This window comes from Pantherophis guttatus, chromosome 1, assembly GCF_059756535.1.
Source record: "Pantherophis guttatus breed Tessera chromosome 1, ASM5975653v1, whole genome shotgun sequence".
Lineage (NCBI taxonomy): Eukaryota > Metazoa > Chordata > Lepidosauria > Squamata > Colubridae > Pantherophis > Pantherophis guttatus.
Window position 1 is genome coordinate 102,319,762 of NC_142063.1, and position 26,031 is coordinate 102,345,792.

Sequence of the window (26,031 nt, forward strand, 5' to 3'; positions counted from 1 at the left end):
CCTCAGAAAGACCTTTAGTGTGTCTTTGAAATGTGTTTTCTGCCCTCTACGCAAGCATCTTCCAGCAGAGTGTTCTCTAAAAAGGAGCTGCTTGTATATGTGCTCATCCAGCATACAAATGATATGACCTGCCATTGGGTCGGTGCTCTCATCATCAGTAGTATGGACTGAGGGTAGACATGTTCTAGATAAAATTTCAATGTCTGACCCTTTATCTTGCCATCTGATGCCCAATTTCCTGCAAAGATAAGTCATATGGAAATAGTTGAGCTGTCTTTCATACCGATGATGCATAGTCCATTTTAGAAGACCCTGGAGAGCAGATGCCCCTCAGTATAAATAAGATTTATCTATTCATCTTTAATACAGTGAAGGTTTTATGCCCAATATTGCTAAGGCATAATGAAGTGTTTGAATGTAATCAAATGTTTTAATTTAGTAGATCTGTGTAATGCTCTGGATATGATTTATTTCCCAAAAAAATTACTAGAAATAGAAGAATGCTTATCCATTGATAAGTAACTGTTCAATAGCCACAGGGCCACTAAAAAGGGTTTTTAGAATTTAATTTGGAAATGGCATTCAAGCCTCACATTTCACAGCCCATAGAGAGGGAGATGTCAACAACAATAACAACTGTTAGTTGTAAAAATCACTTACACTGTTTCAGAGATAATAACCTTCTAATACCGATTAGTAACTGATACTGAAATGAGATTGGAATTAATCCCAGTTTTCACTGAAGTCTTCCATGTGTCATGAAATGCCTTCCACTTTCAGTTTTCCTAATTCCTGCAATTTTTTTTTCTAACTCAGTTTCAATGAGAGAGTACCTGTTTTGCAACTGGAAGACAAGAATTTGGAGAAATATGCTAAAGAATAGAAAGCAATTCTATTCAAGCAATTCTGTGTTTGTATTAATTAGAAATAGGGAATCTAGTTTCTAGAGTAGTTTTGAAGGATGATTAAATGAACACAGCAGCATATATAAAAAGCAGGTATAAAAATCAAATAAAATAAATAATAAAATAAATAAATAAATATGTAACCAAGAAAAGGGAGGGAGGAGGAAAATAATGTAAATAACGAAAATAGGGAGGGGGTAATCTCCGTGAATCTTTCTTTGACATTCTGAACAAAACTTGACTGAAATTAAACAATTCTAGAGTGTTATTACTAGAAGTCTTTCCACTTCCTTTAACAGAAGTGACCATAATGGATTTTTCCCGGTAGTGGTTAAAGGACCATCCCAATGACAGGAAGGGCTATACTGCTAGGAGTATATATTCCCAGAAGTGTCACCTGTGATGGGCAAATCAGAGATGAGGGATTAAACTAAATATGATCCACTGGAGAACCCATTTCAGTATTCTGCCAAAGAAAACCAATTAGACATTCACAACCAAAACAATGTGGACATGATACTGGAAAATAAGTCAGCCAGGTTGAAGGGTATGAGCTACTGAGGAAAAATAATAGAGGACAAATATCAATAAGCACTGGTGCTTATGACATGGCTGAATTAAAGCTGAAAGGATGTCCAGCTGCTAAAGTGGCCAGAGTTAAAAGAAAACTTCAGTATTGCAAAGAGATTCTTAATATTGGAACCATGAATCAAGGATTTGTCAAGTTTGAACATTAATATTCTGGGTATGAGCAAACCGAAATGGATTGGAATGAGTCACTTCATATCAGAGGAGCATCAGATCTCCTTCTGTGGACAAAAAAAAAATTAAAAGAAGAAATGGAGCAACCATCTTTATTAAGAAAAGGCCAACAAATATTTATGGGGATCCAAGAATATGCTTCAACTACAGAATCAGAATAGATAATTTGCAACACTTTGCACAACCCCCCCCCAAAAAAAAACATATCATAAAGATAGGAATGCTGTAGTCAGAAGTAAAATTTTATTTGGAATAATGAAAAAATGGGCTCAGTGTATAAAAGAAAGCTGGAGATAGATTAATAATATTCTGAAAAGAAAATTAGTAACAAATGTCTCCTTCCAACCATCTAAATAATGATTCTTTATAAGGACATCACTGGATAAACAATGTCAAAATCAAAATCATAGTTGGAAAAGTTCTATTTGGTCACCAAAAACAGTGCTTCTCGTGATTGAGGCTGAGCCCATGAATTGTATCTTGCAAAATTACAACTTAAAGAAAATAGATAAAATATTCAGACCCAGATTCATCACATGATGAAGACAAAGTAAAATTTACAGGATTCAATCTGATAAAGAGAGCGCCTCAAAAACTCTAAAATTTCTGACATCATTATACAAAGACCTGCAAATAAAACTAGAACTTCTCAGGCAAAAAAAAGTACCAATAGTAATGTAAAAAATATGAAAATGAAAATCTGTCCAATTAAATGCCCAGTCCCAGAAAAGAGCAAAAAGGGGCAAGGAGTTATATTTAAAGAACCTGAGAATGACAATTGAATGGAAGGGACAAAAGGTTTATTTAACTGAATTACAGAGACAAAGGAAACTTTGTTCATTCAAAGAGGTGTACAATAAAAGACCTACTGGAGAAAGAGGATATAAAGAAAAGATAATGTGAATATAGAGACTAATTATAAAAAACAACTTCCCTAAATCAATGATACATATCAAGACTTGATAACTGAACAGACATTCTGAAAAGTGAAGTGAAATGAACTCTAGGCAATATTGCTAAATGAAATTGGAGGAATTAATGAAATATTATCAAATCTCCAAAATCTTAAAAGATGATGTGGTTTGTCAGCAGGTTTAGGGGAAAAAAATTCCTCCATTCAAAATCTAAATCTTGGAAACTGCTGAACAAGTTCCTGCAATTTTCTTGGCAAATTTTTTCAGAAATGTTTTGTTATTGCCACCTTCCTAAGGCTAAGAGAGAGTGACCGGCAATGGTCACCCACCTGGCTTCATGCTTAAGGTGGAAATGGAGCTCATGGTCTCCCGTTCCTTACCTGATGCCTTAATCAAACTAGTTTTGTGCAGAATATAATATAATACAATATAAGACACTGCATATCGGACATTAATACAATTGAGCGAGTCCAGAGATATTTCATGAGAAGAGTCCTCCACTCCTCTGCTCACAACAGAATACCTTATGCCACCAGGCTTGAAATTTTGGGCTTAGAACTACTTAGAGCTATGCTGCCTTTGGTCTGACTTAAACGTAGTACATAAAATTATCTGCTACAAGATCCTACCTGCCAATGACTACTTCAGCTTCAACCACAACAATATATGAGCACACAATAGATACAAACTTAAGGTAAACCATTCCAAACTCGATTGCAGAAAATATGACTTCAGCAACAGAATGTTCAATGCCTGGAATGCACTACCTGACTCTGTGGTTACTTCCCCAAACCCCCATAATTTTAACCTTAGACAGTCTATTGTGGACCTCACCCCATTCCTAAGAGGTCTGTAAGGGGTGTGCATAAGCGCACCAACGTGCCTACCGTCCCTGTCCTACTGTCCCCCATTTATTCGTATCCTTATCCTGTATTCATAATCATGTTTATACTTATATCTGTTATCTTACGTGTTTGACAAAATAATAAATAAAAATAATAATAAAAAGAATGACGAAGTCGAACAACTAAAATTTATGCAATTTGGAATAAAATTTGAAAAAATGATAGGGAAAATTTGTACAAAACAAACAGCAAGAGTAATCATGAATGACAATACAACAGAACAATTTAGTATAATAAAAGGGGTAAGACAGAAATGCCCCTCTCTCCACTTTTGTATATATTAACGTTGGAGATGCTCCTGAAAAAGGTTAAACAGGATCAAGAAATAAGAGGTCTAAGAATAAAGAATGAAGAATACAAGGTTCAGGCCTTTGCCGATGACATGGTGTTCATAGTAGAAGAACCGCTAGAATCAGGACCAAAATTAATTAAGAAATTAGAAGAATTTGGAGAAGTAGCGGGACTTAAGATCAATAAAAACTAATCAAAACTAATAACCAAAAACCTTACTAACATACAAGAAAAAGATTTGGAAATTAATACTCAAACAACATGGCAAGTAAATTCAAAATTAACTTTATCAGCGGCATACAAGGAAAACCAGTTTTGTTTTGTTTTTTAATTTGATTTATATGCCGCCCTTCTCCGGAGACTCAGGGCGGCTTACAATGTGCTCAGCAATAGCCTTCATCCTTTTGTATATTTATACAAAGTCAGCTTATTGCCCCCACAACTGGGTCCTCAATTTACCTACCTTAGAAAGGATGGAAGGCTGAGTCAACCTTGAGCCTTGGCGAGATTCGAACCTGCAGTAATTGCAGGCAGCTGGTCTTAATAACCAGCTTAATAACAGGGTGCCTTAGACCACTGTACTACCAAGGCTCTTTGAAGATGTTTTATAGATGGCATTTACCACCGACAAGAATTGCAAAGATGTTCCCAAATAATGACCCAACATGTTGGAAGGCTAAGAAAATTCATGGAACCTATTACCATCTATGGTGGACATGCCCGGCGGTGAAAAAATTCTGGACAAATATAAAGAAATGGTTAGAAAAAATAACAGATCAACCAATAGAAAGAAAACCGGAAACATTTCTACTAGGAATATTTACAAGAACATATACCAAAGAAATAAAATATCTGATTTTACACATCATAACAGCGGCTCAAATAACATATGCACAAAAATGGAAACAGGAAGAAACACCAACAGATGAAGAAGTGATAAAAAAAAGTTTTAGAATGTGCTGAGATGGACAAGTTAACAAAAGAAATTAAAGAAAAGGAAGAGACAAATGGTATTTTATTTTATTTTATTTTATTTTTATATGCCGCCCTTCTCCGGAGACTCAGGGCAGCTTACAACGTGTTAAGCAATAGCCTTTATACTTTTGTATATTTTATTATGTATGAATGTCTCAAGAGCAGAAATAAAGAACAACACAAATAGGGGGAGAAGATAAAATGTAAAATATGTAAGTAACAAATATATATATATATATACTGTATATATATCTTAGCTAATTGTTTTAAGGGAAAAAAGTTGTTTTAAGGGAAAAAGTTAAGCATTAATGGGTTTTTCAGGCGAAATGTATAAGATTAAGGCTATTAGGATTAGAAAATACATTGTAATCAATCAAAAAGGGGACAATGAAGAAAATGAAACAATATGAGAGACATGGGTTGGGGAAGTCACAGTGGAAAGCAGACCACGAAGAAACATTTGTAAAAAAGAGGATATATTTATATGTTGTATGTGATGTGTTTGTCATAATGTGTAATTTTAAAACAATAAAACTTTTTTTAAAAAAAGAATGAAGAAGTCTGCAGCATTCTGAGCCACTGCCCAATTGCCTCTCCCATAAAGAATGCAGTAGGGATTTTTCCCCTCTATCTACAGTGCATAGTTTGAAATCTTTTTTTTTTTTTTTGCTGACTGTTTTTTCAGTCTCCAATTTGGTCCTGCTCTGTTGTTTTTGGGAAGTTTATCTGCTGTTGGTAGCAGGGGTGAAATGCTCCCGGATCGGACCAGATCGCCCAATCCGGTAGAAATCTTGGCTGGTGGTTCAGCTATCTGGTAGCGACGGCGGAGCATAGCTCCGCCCACCCAGCCGGGTGTCATTACTTCCTGATTGTAACCAGGAAGTGAAGTAATGTGTTTGGTGCATGTGCAGGAGGTCTGTGAGCACGCACGAAGCAAGTGCACGCACACGGCACATGCACTTCCGAACCGGTAAGGAAGGTAAGTAGATTTCACCCCTGGTTGGTAGGCAGATGGGCAGAGTCCCAACCTCTTTATCAAAAACCCGCCCCCCCAAAAAAATACCCTCTTTAAGGATATCACATCCAATATATTTATGCCTAGATCAGAACACTCCTGCTGGGATCCAAATAAACAAGGCAAAAAGAAAGGACAGTATTTGCTTCCCTTCCTTTCTGCATGTTTTGCCCTCCGCTCCTGATCTGGGAAAATCATCAGAGAGCAGAAGGCATTTGGCTCCCTCAGAGGTCACCAGCTGCTCAGCAGTCATCACATCTCTGGGTCTTTGGGATGCATCTTTTAAAAACCTAAAGCAGGATGCTACAACTCGTGAGTTACCAAATCTTCCTTAATGAGGACCATTGTGAGAATCCCAAAGAAAGGTCAGCAGAAGATGAGGCACTGTCATTACTTGCTCTTTCAGTTAGAAGGTGATAGGAGTGAGATGCTTCCTTGACAAGGGAAGTGAGAGCCTCGCTTTTCACTTCTCTTAAAATAGCCCAATTGAACTATCTGCATTACAATTTGCTGCCAGCTGTAATTGGAGATTATGCATGCATATCAACTCTCCTTTCAAAACATTACATTTTGCATTATTTATCCAGGGAAGCAAAATCTTCCCTGCTTGCCTATAGCTGGTTTTGAAAATCTGAGCCTAAAATCCGTGTTGCAGCTTGATTTTTAAAAGAAGAGACAGCAAGTGGCCCTACTGGCATCAGAGTCTTTTGGCAAATGTGCCCAGCACCTCACTTAGTAGAAAAAGACATTCATTGCTTTGGGATATTTTAATGAAAATGATAATTTAACTGTAGACAGAGTCATATCTGTTATATAATCTGCCACTGGTTAATCGTGTTTGGCTATAAAGATCAAAGAAGGTGATCCTGAATGAGAAGTTGTGGAGAAAATCAACCGTGAGGTTAAGGAATACAAGGTTGAGATCATTTTGAAAAATCTATTTGCAACCCAAGGACATAGGTGAGCACAACAAGTTTTGACTAAAGATTGGTTTTAAATATGTGGCACGTGCGCTCACATTTATTCACTTATATTTCCAACAACACCACGTAATCACATTATCTCAGACCTGTTCATTTTTCAACAGTTGTCTCTGTACAAAATATCAACTCTCGCACATTCAAGCACCAACTGATTTCAGACACAACCAATGCAGTCTTTAAATTAGGTGCTGGGCATCCATGGAAGAGGAAGTCTGGATCTGATTTTTGTCTCTGGTCAGTGGCAGAATGATCTAGAAATAGGGGATTTAATCGCCGAACCCTTGTCGTGGTCTGATCATTCTCTCCTTCGTATGGACTTTTGAACCACTACCCCTTACCGCAGGGAGACGGAACCGACTAGATGGTTCCATCCCAGGTGCCTGATGGACCTTAATAGGTTCCTCTCACCCCTCCTGTTCAACATTTATGTGAAACCACTGGGCGAGATCATCTGTGGCTTTGGGGTGGATTTCCATCAGTACACTGATGATATTCAGCTGTACATTTCCACCCTGGGCTATCCCAATGATGCCCTTGACGTGATGACCCAGTGCCTGGAAGCCATACGGATCTGGATGGGGAGAAACAAACTCAGATTCAACCCCTCCAAGACCGAGTGGCTGTGGTTTTCGGTGTCCCATCATAGTCAGCTAGTCCCATAGCAGACTATTGGGGGTGAGACCTTGACCCCCTCAGAGAAGGTTCGCAACTTGGGTGTCCTCCTGGACTCGCAGCTGGCCTAGAAGACCATCTGAAGGTCGGCTGTGGCCAGGGAGCTTTTTATCAGGTTTGCCTGATCTACCAGTTGCGTCCCTTTCTGGACCGGGACTCCTTGCGCACAGTCACTCATGCCGTCGTCACCTCCCGTCTGGACTACTATAATGCTCTCTACATGGGGCTCCCCTTGAAGAGCACCCGGAGGCTCCAGCTGGTCCAGAATGCAGCCACGCGGGTGATTATGGGAGTGACTCAACGCTCCCTTGTAACACTGCTCCTGCACAAGCTGCACTGGCTCCCAGTGGTCTTCCGGGTGTGATTCAAGGTGTTAGTTGCCATCTTTAAAGTGCTCCATGGCTTAGGACCCGGTGCTTACGAGACCACCTTCTGCCACCGATAGCCTCCCATCGACCAGTACGCTCCCACAGAGAGGGACTCCTTAGGGTGCCATCGGTCAAACAATGTCGACTGGCGACCCCCAGGGGGAGAGCCTTCTTTGTGGGGGCACCTACCCTCTGGAATGAGCTGCCCCTGGAGATTCGTAGGATCCCCGACCTTCGCACCTTTCGCCACGCCCTCAAAACACTATTGTTTCACCAAGCAGGGCTGGCCTAAATGCTATTTTAATGGGTGGTTTCTACTTTAGCTCTTTCGGCCAAATTATTTAATATTTTTAAATTTTCTTTTAACTTTCATATAGTTGTGGGTTTTATTTTTGGCTGTACACTGCCCTGAGTCCTTTGGGAGAAGGGCGGTATAAAAAATTAATAAATAATAAATATTAATAATAATAATAATAAGTCAGCAGAAAGGTTTCTTAGGTTCCTCAAGTTTATCACCATATACAAGACTTCTATTTGTGCTGGTTCTTGGTGAACAAAAAGCTTGATTGGTAGCTACTGCTTGTTTTTGCTTATATTAATGCTTGGGGACATGGTGGCTCAGTGGCTAAGATGCTGAGCTTGTCAATTGAAAGGTTGGCAGTTCAGCTGTTCGAATCCCTAGTGCTGTGTAATGGGGTGAGCTCCCATTACTTAAAACGCCCCAATTTAAAAAGGGCCCAATGAGAGGCTTCCCTCCTAAGATATGCACTTGAGAGTTTATTTACAAAGAAAGGTAGGAAATTCACACAGACACTTTAGTCATCTTCTTGTTGTTGTTATTGTTCAGTCTCTAAGTCGTGTCCCACACTTCGTGATCCCATAGACCAATTAGTCATTTTGCTACTAAGTATAGAAACAACATGCTCCACCCAGGAGTATTTCTCAGCAATTCTCTCGTCCTTTGAAATAAATTTCTGAAGCAAATAAATTTTCTGAAGCAAAACAGCTGGAAGAGAACCTGAAAGAAACAAATGACAAAGAGATGATCTGCTAGCATTCCCAAACATATTTTCACGTTTGTGTAAATCTTGAGTGCCTCTCAGGTTTATACTGAAGTACTGCCAGATAGCATGTTAATGGCAAAAAATGGCTTGCTACAGAACTCTAAAATGAAGAGAATGATGTCAAGGCCTTTTCCTCCACACTTAATTTACCCATGACTGAGCAGTTCTCCAAGAACTCACAGCTGATAGCTAGAAAAGATGCAAAAAACGTTTGGATATAGTGATGTCCAATACTGATATTTAATCATTGGTGACATTCAGTGAACTTGCCTTGGTGTCCATAGCAACTACATGCCAACTAGCTTTCACAATGGGTCAACTTGGGAGGGGAGGGAAGCCTTTGTCAGCCACAACATCTTATGACCAGCACATTAGACAAACAATATTTTTTGTAACAACAAAATATCTTGCCATGATAGCTCTTCTCTTATTACTGTCCATGCATTATCTGGTTAGGAAGCATCGGAGATATGGAATTTGGATGATTAGTTAAGCCTGAATAATTATTTATCCTATTTAGAAAACTTTGGCTCTATGTTGGTTTCTTATCTATGATAAGAATGTGTTTAACACATTCTTTTCTGAAACAGAAGAATGAAGATGATGATGATGTTGTTCAACTATGTGAATTTTGAAATGATGATGTTCTGACTGATGATGATGTTGTAAAAGAGCAACTCTATGCTATATAAGGTGGAAAGAGCCTTGGTGGCACAGTGGACTAAACTGCTGCTGTTAAAGTAGCACTTAGCTGCCAGCTGCCTGCCAATTACTGCGAGTTCAATTCTCACCAGGCTCAAGGTTGACTCAGCCTTCTATCCTTTCGAGGTAGGTAAAATGAGGACCCGGTTTGTGGGGGCAATGAGCTGACTTTGTATAAAATAGAACACCGCTTGGGGGGGGCGCCAAAAAGCCCTACTAAGCAGGTATATACAAAAGTATGAAGGCTATTGCTTAATGCATTGTAAGCCGCCCTGAGTCTCCGGAGAAGGGCAGCATATATAAATCGAACTAATAAATAAATAAATAAATAAATAAATAAATAAATAAATAAATAAATAAATAGTGATGTATTCCAGTGGTATCTGATAGTGCTGTTGAACTCAGAGAAACAGGTGTTTTGGAGTGCATGGAGGTAGCTGGACAGCTCTAGGAAGCTGCTTTTTAAGGAGTTTTTTTAAGGAGTTACAGACAGATGTTTTGAGTGCACTCCTATATGCTCTGAAACATCTTCTTACTTTCATAGCTGAAGCGCTGTCCAGCACTATGGTCTAGCAAGAGTCAATGAAGCTAGAAACAAGGACTGCTTCTCAAAATCTTACACATTTGAATGTCACAATAAATAAAAATGCCCAGTGTCAACTGCTTGATTGCTCCCACTTGACTCCTTTGGCTCATTTCATATTAAATGGGAACCAGAATGGCTCATAGAATCATAAGCCATATTTTATTTCCTGGTTTGTGGTCCTGCTGTGTTACAAAACAAGCAATCCAAAGTTACTGTTTCACACACTAAACAAATAATAGAAACAGCCTGAATCTAGATTAAGCATATGTTAGTTTCATTTTTAAGCCTATGATGTTTTAGTACAATCTCTGACTCTTTTTGGAGGGGGGATTGATATTTAGTTGAACTGACAATCTTTAATTCAGAATATTTGTGTTTTACCTTTTAAGATATCTATCTTAATTTTCATTTCAGAGACTATAACTTGGTAGGCATGCCTAAGGCATTCTTGTAATGCATATGAATAAACCTGTGTTCCCATTTTTTACATTAATATGGCATTCTCGCACAAGTGGTAGCAGCACTGGAGTGAAATAGAAGCAATATTCTTCTTGCAACTAATGGTTACATTGAAAATGACAGTTGTAAAACAATCAATATTTATTTTAAATTTGGCTGTCCTTGACAGAACGTTATCACCTTCAGGATTAACCGTGCAATAACCTGAATAGACAAAGTGATTTCTGAATACAGTCATGATAGTGCACTATTTGGAACTATCTAAAAGCATGGTGCTGTCATCCCAAAACACTTAAGTCTTTTCCAACTTCTGAGATCAGTAAAATAGGAAAAATGAAAACAACAAGCATATAACTGGAGATATTCTTAATAAATATCTATTCATGAACTTTAATAGACTAAAAGAGAATTCTTTATTGGCCAAGTGTGATTGGACACACAAGGAATTTGTCTTGGTGCATACGCTCTCAGTGTACATAAAAGAAAAGATACATTCGTCAAGAATCATAAGGTACAACACTTAATGATAGTCATAGGGAACAAATAAGCAGTCAAATCATACTAGGAAACAGTCAATATAAATTGTAAGGATACAAGCAACAAGGTTACAGTCATACAGTCATAAGTGAGAGGAGATGGGTGATAGGAACAATGGGAAGATTAATAGTAATGCAGATTTAGTAACTAGTTTGACAGTGTTGAGGGAATTATTTGTTTAGCAGAGTGATAGCATTTAGGAAAAAACTGTTCTATAGTGCTATAGTGCTCTATAGCTTCGTTTTGAGGGTAGCAGTTGAAACAGTTTATGTCCAGCATGTTAGGTGTCCATTTTAGGTCTTGAGATATGGTAGAATCTAGAAATTTGAAGGTCTCTACTGTTGATACTGTGTTGTCTAATATTCTAAGAGGTGATAGTATGGGAGGGTTTCTCCTAAAGTCCACCACCATTCTATGGTTTTGAGTGTGTTCAGTTCCAGATTGTTCTGGTTGCACCACAAGGCTATTTGTTCAACCACCCGTCTGTATGCGGATTCATCATTGTCTTGAATGAGACTGATCACTGTTGTGTCATCTGCGAAGTTCAGTAGTTTAAAAGATGGATCGTTTGAGATGCAGTAATTGGTATACAGAGAGAAGAGAAGTGGGGAAGAGCACACAGCCTTGTGGGGGCCCTGTGCTAATTGTACAGGTATCTGATGTGATTCTGCTTAGCTTCACCTGCTGCTTCCTGTCTGTTAGGAAGCTTATGATCCACTTACAAGTGTGTTCAGGTAGTGCTAGCTGGTTTAACTTAGTTAGAAGAATGTCTGGAATGATGGTGTTGAATGCTGAACTAAAGTCTACAAAGAGGATCCTTGCGTAGGTCTTTGGAGATTCAAGATGTTGTAGGATGTAGTGCAGAGCCATATTAACAGCATCATCTGTTGAACTATTTGCTTGGTATGCAAATAATAATTTAATAATTTAATAATTTAATAATTTAATAATTTAATAATATATGTAATTAATTAATTATATATATATATATATATATATATATATATAATTACTTAATTATAATTAATTAACAATAATTTAAATATTTATTTAAATAGTCACCAGACATTAGTAAGTTTCAAGTGTTGTACAGTAATAAATTATGCATTCCTGATTTTCTGTTTATAAAACCCTGTGACTTTGACTGGATGTTTTAGCTGAGTTTCTTGGAACAAGGGCTTTGCAGTATCAGGCCTTCATGTCAGCACCAGGTCATGTGTATGAAACAGCATATGTGGGGGGAGGGAGGGATAATGGACTGAACAACTGGGATTTTAAGCATGTGAAGTACTACTTTCCTGGTGTTACAACATTAAACAATATAATATTTAATCTAAAGTATACTAGCAGCTCTGTTCAAAAGAAAAGAAAAGAAAAGAATATATATGAAACATCCAATTTGAAATGTCAGGATGTTTTCACTGCTTTCTTACAGCATAAGGGCAATTCAGAGAATGCAAGTGTCACCCATTTTCACTAGATGTTTCTTCCACTATTCTGTAATTAGATTATAGATATGGATATGGATAGAGGATAGAGATAGAGATAGAGACTGAGACAGATATAGAAATAGATACCCATACACACACACATATCATAAAGCATTCAGCACCTTGTTCCAAACAAATTTTGCAAATGTACAGATCTTCCCTCTATTCTGAAAACTTTGATCATGATTTCTGGTATCATTTAATTATCAGACTTTTCTTCTAGTTATACCTATGATTACCACCTCCCCTTTTTTTAAAAAAAAAAATGCCTACCTTCTTATTCATTGCTGCATTTCTTTTATTTGAATTCATGACCAGTTTTGCTTTTAATGCAGATATTCAAGGAGGCTTGCAACAAATAAAATGCTCTGATCTCCAAGCTAAAACAAGGCTATGACCTAAAATAATGCAACTTTTAATATCTTTTTCCCCCTCAGTGCTAAAACTTACTAACTGTAGTAGCATCAGCTGTCATGAGATACAGTGATAAACATTGAGAATTTTCCACTATATTAAATGAACAATTGGCCTGACTCTTGTCATCTAAAAGTAATCATGCCATATCATATATTTTGGCCAAACACTTTCCTGCATTTAATATAATGCTTCTTTTTTATGATTCCAGAATGTTGAGTAGCCGAAACAACATCCACTTTCCTCTTTGAAGCAAAATGTAAACATACTAATTTTTTTTTTAAAAAAAAAAAGAGAGAACTCGCAAAACAAATTCCATACAATAGAATGAGACGAAGATTCCCGAGATGGGTCCTGAATTGTACATGAGCCTTCTCTTTGCTCATAAATTAACTAGGCCAGACCTGATTACTTTACTGCATGAGTACCAAGAATCTGCATTTAGGTGTTTGTGCCAGCCTTATTTTCTTTAATGAGTCACAAATGGATCTCTGTATGCTTGGTGGTCTTTCTATCCTTCCCAAAGAAACTTAATTCTCTAACTATTTTCTTCTTCTTCTTTTTTTTTTCTTTCTACAGTACATCGCATTTGCTTCCCTCTTCTTCATTCTGGTTTCCATCACCACCTTTTGCCTCGAGACCCATGAGAGATTTAATCCTATCGTTAACAAGACAGAGAAGGAAATTGTTGGCAATGACACCCAGGTGCGGGTCTATCAGGAGACTGAGACGGAGGCTTTCCTGACCTACATTGAAGGGGTCTGCGTGATTTGGTTTACTTTTGAGTTTCTGATGAGGGTCATTTTCTGCCCCAACAAGATGGAATTTATCAAAAACACCTTGAATATCATTGACTTCGTGGCCATTCTCCCTTTTTACCTGGAGGTTGGACTCAGTGGCCTGTCTTCCAAAGCCGCTAAGGACGTCTTGGGCTTCTTGAGGGTGGTCCGGTTTGTGCGAATTCTGCGAATTTTCAAGCTGACTCGCCATTTCGTAGGACTGCGGGTTTTGGGTCATACACTCCGTGCCAGCACAAACGAATTCTTGCTGCTCATCATCTTCTTGGCACTGGGCGTCTTAATCTTTGCCACGATGATCTACTACGCTGAGAGAATAGGTGCTAAACCCAACGATCCTAGTGCCAGCGAACACACACATTTTAAAAATATCCCCATTGGCTTCTGGTGGGCTGTTGTCACCATGACTACCCTGGGCTACGGAGACATGTATCCTCAGACTTGGTCAGGCATGCTGGTGGGGGCCCTCTGTGCTCTCGCAGGCGTGCTGACCATTGCCATGCCTGTACCCGTCATTGTGAACAATTTTGGAATGTATTACTCCTTAGCTATGGCTAAGCAGAAGCTACCAAAGAAAAAAAAGAAGCATATCCCGCGGCCGCCCCAGCTGGGATCCCCCAATTATTGTAAATCTGTCATAAACTCTCCACACCACAGTACTCAGAGCGACACATGCCCACTCGCCCAAGAAGAAATGTTAGAAATTAACAGAGCAGGTAGGAAACCTCTTAGAGGAATGTCCATCTGACTTTTAATCTCCATCCTTTCTAGAGCTTGAAAGATTCAGTCAGACTGCATTCTTAGCCCAATGGATAGCACGTTATCCCATTATTGTCCCACTACCACAAATGGAATCATGTGTGGGACGTACAGGTTGCAGGGACAGGTGACAAACAGGAGAAGCTGATGAACAAAATTTAGCACTGCACAGGTTTGTTAGGAGCCCTCAGATCAGTCCTGTTTAACGGGATACTTAAAGGCTCCGAAGGAATAACTAGATTGAGGAATATTTTCAGAGTTCTATTATTTTCACTGACAGACTACATTTTTTATTTCAAGATGGTTCACAAAGATTGTCTGCTGCCTAGCATATTAGCAGTCAAGGGCACAGCTTTTGCCCCAGAAAGAAAACACAAACATAACAATACATTTTCCCCTACTTTCCTTTTATACTTAGCTATGTCTAAAGTTGCAGAAAACCATGGATTTGGGGGATTAGAAGAACAAAGCGAACAGTAACTTACATCTACATGCAGATCCATAAGAAAAACACTTTCCCCCTCAAGTGGTTTACTTATTTATTTATTAGAATGGCAGCTTAGATTTCTTAAAGACATGTGATGAGGTTCAGAAAGGAACAAAGCTAAACATAAGGATTTTATTCTGTGGCAGGCAATTCCAACTCAGTAGGATCATACAGAAGCTTAGCACTTAGCATTCAAAACACAAGGCTCATCAATGCTTTCTTAGTCTGAAAACTTAGTCTACAATCAACAGCTTCTTCAACCATCTACTATTAAAAGGCTGATGGAAAAAGGGGAGCATGGTGGCCATTGGGGGCAGATTTCTTCTGAAGAGCCTTGAGCGATAATCTCACAGGGTATCTTTTTTTAAAAAAAAAACAAACAAACCATAGAGATAAATGAAAGCAATAAGAAAATAATTCCATTCGGACTAAACTATTTTTCACATTGGTTCAACATAGAGGTTGGGGAATAAAAATACTAGTCATCATGGAATATGTTATAATATTCCATGGCTAGTGGTCAGTTATGGGACTATCTCAGTTTTATGAGACTCCTCAAAGAGCACACAAACATACAGGGCTTTGATCTGATTAGTTCAACCCCATAATCTACCTCTATCCATGGAATATCATTGACCTATTCTGTGGAAAAAAATGTAATTTTAAGAAAAAAAACACACCAATTATTTTGGCTGGTGAAATCAATGTAAATTGCAAGCCATGTGCAATATTCAGCCTAAGTGTTGGGGGTGGGACATTTCTGATTGGTATATATCGAGAAAAAAATAATCATTTATACAGCAGTTCATGCTAAACTTTAGGGGTAAGAATCTGTTTAAAAGGATGAGCTTATGATGGTCTTGCAGTACCATTTATTTGTTTACTTTTGTGGAAAATCTAATTTATTGCTCCATGCGGTGAGGACTCTTCTCTTTCCATCTCATAGCCATGCATGCAGATGCTATTGAAAGAACACAAAAGAAGTATAACTTTCCTTTGTGTGTGTGTGGCTTTACCAGTGCCAAATGCTAATTTCTAAGAGATGACAAAGAGATAGTACAACTTTTCAGTTATTTCGTTGTGGAACTTGAAAATCCATCCAGATGGGTAAAGTTTTCATTTTTGCCTCTGTTCTTTCCTGTGGATTTTTTTTTAATCCTTTAATTTAATTTGAAGACTTCCATTGCTCCAGGCTGGCCACAATCCATGCAAATGACTGCCTCTTTACTATTTTACCCTTTGCACATACCTACGCATTCTTCTCAGGTTGCAAATGCTTATCACAAAGTCATCACCAAGAATAATGCAACTTCTTCATGAGTAAAGAAGTACATGTATGATTCTGTAACACAGGGACGATATAACAATGCTTATGAAGCAGTATGCTGCATACTTCCAATTGCTGAACAATGTCCCTGCTTATTGGGTGCCTATAATCCAGAGAACCAATTGGTTTTCATGAAGGCTCTAAAATCATATGTGACCCTTGTGTGTAAAAAAAAAAAAAAAAAAAGATCTGTGGCCATCTGTTATCATTGGTCTATTTCTTCTCACATGTGGAATTATGTGCAGTATGAAGTGAACTGTACTGTATATGATATAAGCCAAGCAGCTCTTTTGTACTGGTTATGACTGGGCTAGCCCTTCTATGCAGCCCAGTTCATGTTAGGACATCAACAAATGGTTCTATACATGAAAAGGGTTATGTGCAGAAAACAATTGGCCAGCTTGCATGCATGAGCCTTAAAGTCAACAGTTTGTTTGTGCTTTTCATCAAGCTCCAAGAGCCCATCTGTAATTTGTTTAATAGAGTTGGATTACAGTACCTGGTTGTTTATTCAATACAATAGAAGCAAATGTTTAATACTTAATTGGCAGGGAAGGCATTAAGGAGTTGAGGAGGCTTCTGTCATATCCAGGATAAAGAGATCTGGAGATTCCAAGGTGATAAAGTAAATCCTATTCCCTGTATACAAATGCCATCATAAGCTAAACCCAATTCTAGAAATGAAAAGCAACCAAAAGAGAATCACAACCAACACCCAATTATCAGTGGACGTTGACCTATGAAACAGATAGTATCTAAGAATGACTGTAGATGCCCACTTTATCCTGGGTTTCTTTAATTACTCTCATTTTCATATCTGAAGAAACATGTTTTCTTTATAATTTTGTTATAATTCCTACCATTTAGTGATCAGCTACTACTTTGTTATATAGAATACAAGGAAGTAAGCTGCTTCAGAGGCAGATTTAATGAATGTTCTGTGCACCTTGCAATAAGATATTGATCAGCAGTAGTCAGTTTCTGGTGCAGTACGAAATTTTAAAATTAGATTATTCTACTCTTAACATATTAAAATATCCCAAATTTTATTTGAATCTCCCTCTAATGACTGCTGCTAGTAGTAGCACTAGTAACACTAGTAAATTCCAGTGCAAAAATATTCCTTTATGTTTGCACAAGTCTCTGTTTTCTCCAGCTTTTACAGTCCATCTTAAGGAAGAGGCAGATTTTTTTTTCTAAAGAGTTTTGGAATGATTAAAAGGCTACTGAAAAGAATAAAATGGGTGCATTTGTGCATCAGATATCTAGCTGTCAACAGTTAAAGAGAAATATTTGATGTTCTTCCTGTGCTTGGTGCAACTTTCCAGTGTTTAAAAGTAAGGCACCTGTTCTAGGCTACCAGATGAGCTAAAACAAATGAGCTCAGGCCAAGTCTAACCATGTAGTAAAGGTACGATAGAGGATAATATGTCTGTTTGTTGACTAAGGTGATATGAGCCTAAGTACCACACCATTTCATTTAGGATGGTCTAGCTGTCTCTGTTTGGAGGATTCATTAGAACCCGCATAACCGGCTTCACTATAGATTGCACTACCTACCTCATAATGGATAGTTTACTTCAATAGAACTGTTTTGCCTTATTGAAGGAAAAAGTGATTCCTGATCTTAGTTGCACAGAAGCAAAATTATTAAGCCAACGAGGTATATTTGAATGCAGTAAAAGTCAGGTGAGATGTTGTGTTTGGTGAGCATATTTGCAGTTTTCAGCGCTTGGGGTGAGCACTTTCACAAAATGGCTGCCAAAAAAGCACTTACCTACTCACATTCATTGATATGTTCCATCACAAAACACCCCCATGTATCTAATGGCAGATTAGTGATGGTACTTCCTGCCATCCCATCTAATAATTTCTCCTTCCCCTATCTTCAAAATGCAGTCTGTAATCTCATGTCAGTTTTGCCTTTTTCTTGTAACCTCTTCAGTCAGCCACCATTATTATTTCCTAAGAATGCCTGTGGGCCCCCATGTGAGTCCATAGGCAGTCTAGAAAATCTATATGTATAAACAGTTGTTTGCAGGAAAACAGCTTCCTGCTGTTTTAATTACAGAAAAAAGCTGGTGGACCATAGAATGTATAGAATGTCATCACTTAGGAGTCAAGTTTGTTCTTCACATCCAGAAGGCCCCTGAGTCTATCTCCAATATATTCAGGGGAAACTTGGAAGTGGAATTGCTTCCATTTAATAAAAACAATATGCACCAAGCAGGACCAGTGGTTATACTCAGTAGAAGTCAACTGCTCCATCCCAATGAGAATAACCCTAAACTTTATCCTTCATTAAATGGTAATTCTACCCCAACTCATTCCATGGCCAGACTGGTATTAGACTTAAGACAAAAATGAAGATATTCCAGTCTTCAGATTTATAACCAACTTAAATAACTGATATAATAAATGCTTATTTGTTTTAATTTGGGGCTAGTTATTTTCATGTTCTTTGGACTGGAGCCCTTGCCCTTTTTGATAACTTTATCAGGACCAAGAGCAGACAATTTGCATTTCAGACCTTTTCAAGAGGGAGAGAAAAATCACCAGAGATTTCATGTGAACAGGCCCTTTGTTTATGAAAAGGAACAAAGACCAGAAACAGCACAATGCTATTTTTGTTTCAATCACTTAATTTAACGATGTTTGCTGCAATGATCAAGGCATAAGTGTGATTCAGCTCCGCATAGACCAGAGAAAGAGATATATACACATTACATTTCCATGAGTACACCATGAATATGGAGTTTACATAGTAATCTTTCTCCCTTGTGCCTGTTAGATTGAGAAATATTTTTAGAGGTCTCGCTAACATTACATTAAACATTTCTCTGCTGAGATTGATGAGGCTGGAGAAACTACTGTGTGATTGCATGATAGCATACGATAGGAAGTCTGAAGTCTAAAGCATGATGAGGTTAAGAAAGAAAATATGGCTGATGGATGCAGCTTTATTATACAGAGTTTATAATGCTTATTCACATCTTATAGAGGATCATTTGGGATGGATCCATTCTGAACTGAAACAGCCAAGCATAAACAATGACCCATTGCTATTTTTGATTCTTTTGAGGCACGAAAGTGAGATTTTTCCAGATTTTAATTGAAAGTCAATTTCCCTTTGGCTCTCTGCTTTTGCTATGCCAGAAATAGAGAACACAAGTAGGAACCAAATTTGAATTTGAAGACTTGTTTACTTATTTCCCAAACTTGCACTGAATTTGAATCATTGCTGGAACGTTTCATTCAACCTTGACTTAACTTGTCTCCCTTTTAGACCATAATGGTCTAAAAGTCTACATTTCTTTATTAAAACATATGAGTTTGAATAGGATGCCTTGTGTTTTCTCCTCCAAAATTATCTACAGTATACTGAGAGATTAGGTTAAAAAATAGGGACAGACCCAAATTAACCCCCTCAGTGGCTGAGGTAGGTTAGATCCTGCCGTTCCCTGGTTCTAGGCTTTCACATTTACTGTGATACTACCCTGGCTGTCTTTTCAGCATATTCCAATTCCATGCCTTTGTACTTAAAAGAAATAACTCAATGACGAGGCTGTTTATGATCATCCCAATTTGAAATTCTAGCTTCAGTAATACAATGCCATCTCTCTGTCTAGGAATGTCTAAATCCTGGATTCAGTCATGTCTGACTAATAAATAGAGGCAACTGTGTTACAGCTCCTTAAATACCAAGATTGGACAATCATTCACTCTGCATGCAATGAAAGCCTAGCAGCAATGTTATATAATTGACTTTGGAAATTTGTGAATGTGAACGTCAGTCACCCAATTGAAACTGGGTAGGAACAAAATGAGCATCTCTCTACCTTGTGGCATTATCCAAACCTATTTGCTTCACTGAAAATGATGCAATCACAGGTCACGTTGACAGCCATTTGACTTTCAATGGTCATTTTCTGCACCAGTGCTGATCAACATCAAAGCAGCTGCGCCCCCCCCCCAAAAAAAACCCAAAATCCAAGATAATAATCTGATCAGAATTCAGAATTATGTCTTAAAATCAGAACTTGTAATAAGATGGGAAGCCTAAAGCACTGGTGATTTGAATCCTAGAGCTGGTGATAAAAGTGTATACTAGGCCACGAACAGAAAACAAATGATGGTTAGCTTGCACAACTAGAAAAGGCAGCAAACGATCATTTCATAGGGATCTTTTCAGTGTACTTTTTCTTACTCTCTTATACATGATGTAAACTTCTGCTAAGGTCCTTCTGCATCTGCTATTTTCATTAACTAACCATTCTCACACTCATGGTCCTTCACGTTCATTTCCACTCCATGAATGGCATAGATTATCACCATGTTGCAGTGTTTATTATCTAAGAATGTATCTAAACTCAGGGATCTTAAAGGGTAACAGGGAGAGGTAGTACCCACATTAAATCTCCCTCTCCCAGCTGTACATTGAATGTAATATAATATCCTTCAATGTCTGATTTGTGCATAGTGCATTGTAACAGAGCATTGCTATGGTTTTAGTATGATTTCATAGATAGGGCCACTATCTATGATGGGCCGTAAGTACTGCAAGACCACTTCAAGTTCCAAGATACATTTTGGGAAGTGCTGCTGGGAACAAACCTTTTTTTCAGGATTACCCAACTGGAACTTTCCAGAGTTACCTGTAAATGAAAGACTGCCTGACCTTCTCATACTTATTTTAACCCCTTGGCTTCAGCGGTTAGTAAACCATTGTGCTACCTCATTCATTTTTAGAGATATGAGATATTGTGTCTCTAAAAATGGGGGTATTGTCTAGGAGGGAGATCACAGTTTTGGCCAGTAAGATTTGAGAGAGGTTATTTGCTGAAAGATCTTTACTGGGACCTACACTTCCTGGAAGGATCCAATTCAACACGCTGGTGAGTAACTACTCACAGGTAGGTTGGGTTTAAGGGCCTTTGGGTTTAGTATGCTAAGCTAAAATTTATCAAGATAAGCTCTATTGCTAGAAAGATAACATTGAATCACACACTTAGATACATGCATAAGATAATTCTAAGTTTTATGAAAAAGCAATATTACTTTTTGGTTCAAAAAGCTAAAAGTATAAAGTTTTGAGATAGTTAAAATCAGCTTCTGTGTAGAAACAATTGAAGTCTTTACATGTTCTTCATGTTTCTCTTTTTCTCTCTTTCTCACTATTTGGTTTATTTATTTGTTTCTTTATTTACTCCTATATGTTGCTTCCAACTTATGTATGTTACAGACTGTCACATTTTATATTCTGAAGTTTTTCTTCAATTGTCATCAACCTGAGTTCCATACTGGGCAACAGAAGGACATTAGAGTACAGTTCTTTAAATCCAACACAACAAGGGATATCACAGGCTGTAGGTAAACTCCACTGAGGTTGTGACACACACACAAATCCTGATGAAAAAGGTATAAATACCAAAAGAAAAAGTAAGTACTTGATGCAACATGGCACTAATTGGCTATGTTGTTCTCTTTAGTACTATCTGCATGGAAAACAAGTTAAGTTGCATAGCTCTCCAGCAGAATAATTCCAAAATGTATCCGCTGTAAGAGGATTCCACTACTGCTTTCAAAATCACTTCTGTCATAGCTCGAAGCTGTACTTGTATCCATCATCTTTCTAAGCTGTCATTTTCTCACGTCATCATTACTTGTCTGGGTGTTCTTGTCTCTTCTGTAATTCTTCTCTGTTATAATTAATGGCAAATGTGCTACCCTACCCTTAACAATCAAAATGAGTCCATGGTTTTCAGTGGAACTACTCCTAAGAGAAGGTACTTAGTATCAGAATGAGTCATCTCCTTTCACAGAAAACAATGGAGCAGAGTTGGAGTCCTTTTGGAATTCCACTGGAGTTCTGGTACACATAGATATCTAATGTTTCTTTCTGAGCACAGTCTGCTGCACAAGGCAGACAAATATTTTGTTGATCTAGAGCCTGACTGAAAATGTCCCTTTTGTTTTCAATGAAGCAAATCTTGATAGTGCTTTTGTGTTTATTTCTCAACAAAAGAGAAATAAATATATGGATGTATCATTCTGAATGCAGAAGGCTGGATCCTAATTTATCATATATTAGTTGAGCCTAACTTAAGCCACGTTGATTAAAGTATTAGTAACTAAAAACAATTCCATTAGAAATACACATAAAGGTAAGGGATGGGGTGGGAAGAAGAGCAAACAGAAAGGATATTAACAATTCAGCTCAAGAACCCAAAAATTCTAAACTTAACAGTGTAAAGTGCAATTTCACAAAAACTGAGTTAAATGTATAATTGTATTAGAATTTTACCACATCTAATGAAACCAGGTATATAATCAAACCAATATTTTCATTTGGAACTAAACTAATAGCTAAATAACTTGATCTCAGTTAGTGCATAAACAAACATTGATTTTTACAAAGAAAGAAACTCCTGTTTTTAAGTTAATTTTAAAAATCCTTTATTTTTTAAAAAATATTTTTTAAGTTTGGTTCCATTGTGTCAGTCTGGTCTTTGGCAATTATGCAGATAAATGCCCACCATCTCAACCTTCTACAACCAATAATTCATATTTCTCCCAGGATAGTCCAGGCAACTCCTAAACCCCATTGATCCATCTGTTCTATTCTCTTTTTTCCACTTTCCTCAATTTTGCCAAACATTGTTATTTCTTCTACTCCATTGCCTGCTCACATCTACAGTCCAAAGTAAATGTGACTTTCTACTTTTTGGTCATCCCTTCAAGTGACTAATCAGGACATTATTTCATCAAGGGCCAACTGGATTTTCTTGAAGTCCATGGTACTTAATAATGGTTTCTAAATCTATTATTTAAATCATTTATGTTCTATCTTTTGATCTCTCTCAATGTCCAGCTTTCAGAGTTGCATATTACTCTTAAGTAATATGTTACTAAAGTTTAGCTTTACTAAAGTAAAGCTAAAGTAAAGCTAAGTAATATGTTACTAAAGTAAAGCTGTTACTTTAATTATTCTGATTTTTGTTGTCACAGAAATACCCTTGATCTTGTCTAACCTTGCTTTCTTCCCATGAATCAAATGACTCGGCTGTCCGTTTTTATTTCTGAGTCCCAGAAAATCAAAACTATCATCTACATTCACTCCCTTGCATCAACTATGAGTTCAATAGTGAGCCAGTTGACGTTACCTTTGTAACTTTAATCTTTAACTTTAATCCATATTGTTCGCTTTCCAGGTTTGTTTTTTTAATGAGCTCATTTCAGGCTTTTTGCTTCAGCTAAGAAAGTAGCCTTGTCTAGGCAACTCAGACATTAGTGTTTAGCTTGAATTGTGTTCTAGCTGACATCTCTTCCAGTCTTGTATGTTTTATAACAGATTTGCTGAACAAGTTAAATGAATATAGGAACAAAGCGTGTGTTCCTTCTCTATTCTGAACCACCATATCTCTCCCTACTCATTTTTAAGAGTAGGTAATTTGTGCTTTCTTCTGCATCTCTCTCCAGTATACCCTCTTCCTTTGTGACCTTGGATCTGTCAGCTATTTAAATGCTGCTTCTCCGTTAGCTGTAAAGCTTTTTTCTGTACTGGGTATTTTCCAGTATGGCGGCTATTTCACTGAGTCTTTACTTTGTAAGGGAGTCAATTCCTGAATATGTTGTCTCTGAAAATGTTTCTGTTGTTTATAATCCACCATTACATTTGTAAAGGCAACATACATTTATATAACATTGATATTCACCAGAAATTAATTATAGCAGATAATAATCCTAACATTTATAACCAAGCCATTGTTGGTTATACAACTGTTGAAAAATATTGATTTTTCAATATTGATTTCTTGATTTCTTATATGGTCTTATGCCTGAAATATTTACTATATGGTCATCTGATATATAGTAACTAATCTGGCCCATTTAAATTCACATATGCCTAAACCATCCATTTAGTAGGCTTCATTTCTGCTTTGACCATTTCAATTTTCCCTTGGTTCATACTTCTCACATTATGTTTTCCAAATTGTATATGTCCTTGAAAGATGAGGAGTCCCCTTTTAGTGAAGGCATCATCAGTGGCCAGACTCTCTTAAAGCTTTGGTCTGGTCATATTATCACCACTGTTTCCTTTCCAATAATTATAGGGACTGCCTTCCGATATGAGATTTTCATCATCTGGTATAAATTTGTTTCACTTTTCAGCCATGTTCATATAATTGTGTGCACTTTAGTACATAAGTGGTTTGCCATTCTCTTCTACCAGATTAGATTTTGGAATTCATTCTTCTAGGTGGATTGGCTTTCAACTCATCTGCAGGGCCCCACATTCCCTCATGCCTGTCATGGATCATCTTAACCTCCTTATCAGCAAAAATGACCCTCCAACTCCATCAGTGTTACTCTTAGATAATATTAAATTTACCAAGCCATCCCATCATGTCAAGTTTCTAATTCACAGTAGGCATAACGTAGTTTATCACTCTGTTAATATTAAGTTAAAATATTGTAAGATTTCTTGGCATATCTCCTAAGGTGTTGGATGAAAATTTTATTTTAGATTGCATCATCTGCATTTCTGGCTTCAATAAAGTGCTTCTCTGAATTCTAAATCACAAATGCAGATTTTAGAAAGAACAGCCAGTATTCTTTATAACTTGTGCCCACAGGGATGGTGCAAATAATCTCTTGATAGAGTTTACAGTTGCTCATTAGTGAAAATGCACAAATTAAATCAATCAACTGATGGGACAAATCTGATCCAATTGTCAGTTACCGTAGTGATTATCTCTTAAAATGTTCCTTCCCTTCAAAATTTTAGTTTTTGATATCCATTTTGCTTCATAAAAACTCTTCTCCCAAACCAAAAGGGTCATGAGCTTTCGCCCCTCTCCATCTGGTGACCTCATGATGCTCACATCTGTTGATACTTGGAAACCAAACAATTTTTATGTTTTGAAATGTGGTCCTGCCCACCTGTTTGGGTTTTCTTTTAATGTCACACTGTTCTATCCACAAGTATTCTTAGTGTAGAGGAATTATTTTTTATGTTGTGTTGTTTTGAATTATGCTTTCTAACACAGCTGTGCAATGCTTTGTGTTTTATTGCCATGCCAATTTAAGAAAACATACAGCTGCTTTAAAGCATGCAAAGAGATGGCACATTCTCACTCGCATGTTTTTGGGACTCTAATTCAAAGCACATACCTAATGTGTTAAACCTTTTGCAATTGAGCATATACTGCTCAGTTTGGTTTCATTTTAAAAAAAAATATCCTATATTTTGTATGTACAGAATTTGCAAGAAGAAAGAAGCAGAGGCATGGGGAGATGTACATAATTCCATGTTTTGGGGGGGGGGGGTTGTTTTCTCTTTGCAAACACAAGCAAACAAAATATAATAGAAAGTAATAAACCTGAATTGGACCTTTATTATATTTTGAAGAATTACGTGAGTCAAATGTTATATAAGGAGAAAAATAATAATATCCCTTATCAAGAAGATAATAATTGTCCTTTGTATTTTTCGTCTACTGATATAACTCAGATTTACTAATATTAGTTTTGAAACTCAGGCCTCACTCACCGAAATCATCTGGATATAACAGGGTTTGATATTTGAGCTTTTCTGGCTCTTTCAGGGTCAGTTCTT

At 37.3% G+C, this 26,031-nt stretch overlaps 1 protein-coding gene and 1 long non-coding RNA gene across 3 annotated transcripts in view; one reads left to right on the forward strand and one right to left on the reverse strand.

Moving 5' to 3' along the window:
• The window catches only part of KCNC1 (potassium voltage-gated channel subfamily C member 1), a 188,431-nt gene that overhangs the window by 117,886 nt on the left and 44,514 nt on the right, over positions 1 to 26,031 (forward strand). For both annotated transcript variants that reach the window (XM_034416951.3, XM_034416950.3), the window contains exon 2: positions 13,622 to 14,555. In XM_034416951.3, coding sequence (XP_034272842.1) covers positions 13,622 to 14,555 — 934 coding nt within the window. The remainder of the gene's footprint in view (positions 1 to 13,621; positions 14,556 to 26,031) is intronic.
• On the reverse strand, positions 8,553 to 9,083 carry LOC132710724 (uncharacterized). Its single transcript, XR_009621452.1, has 2 exons — positions 9,005 to 9,083; positions 8,553 to 8,808 (listed from the first exon to the last, which is right to left on the reverse strand). It is a non-coding gene; the product is annotated as an uncharacterized LOC132710724 (long non-coding RNA).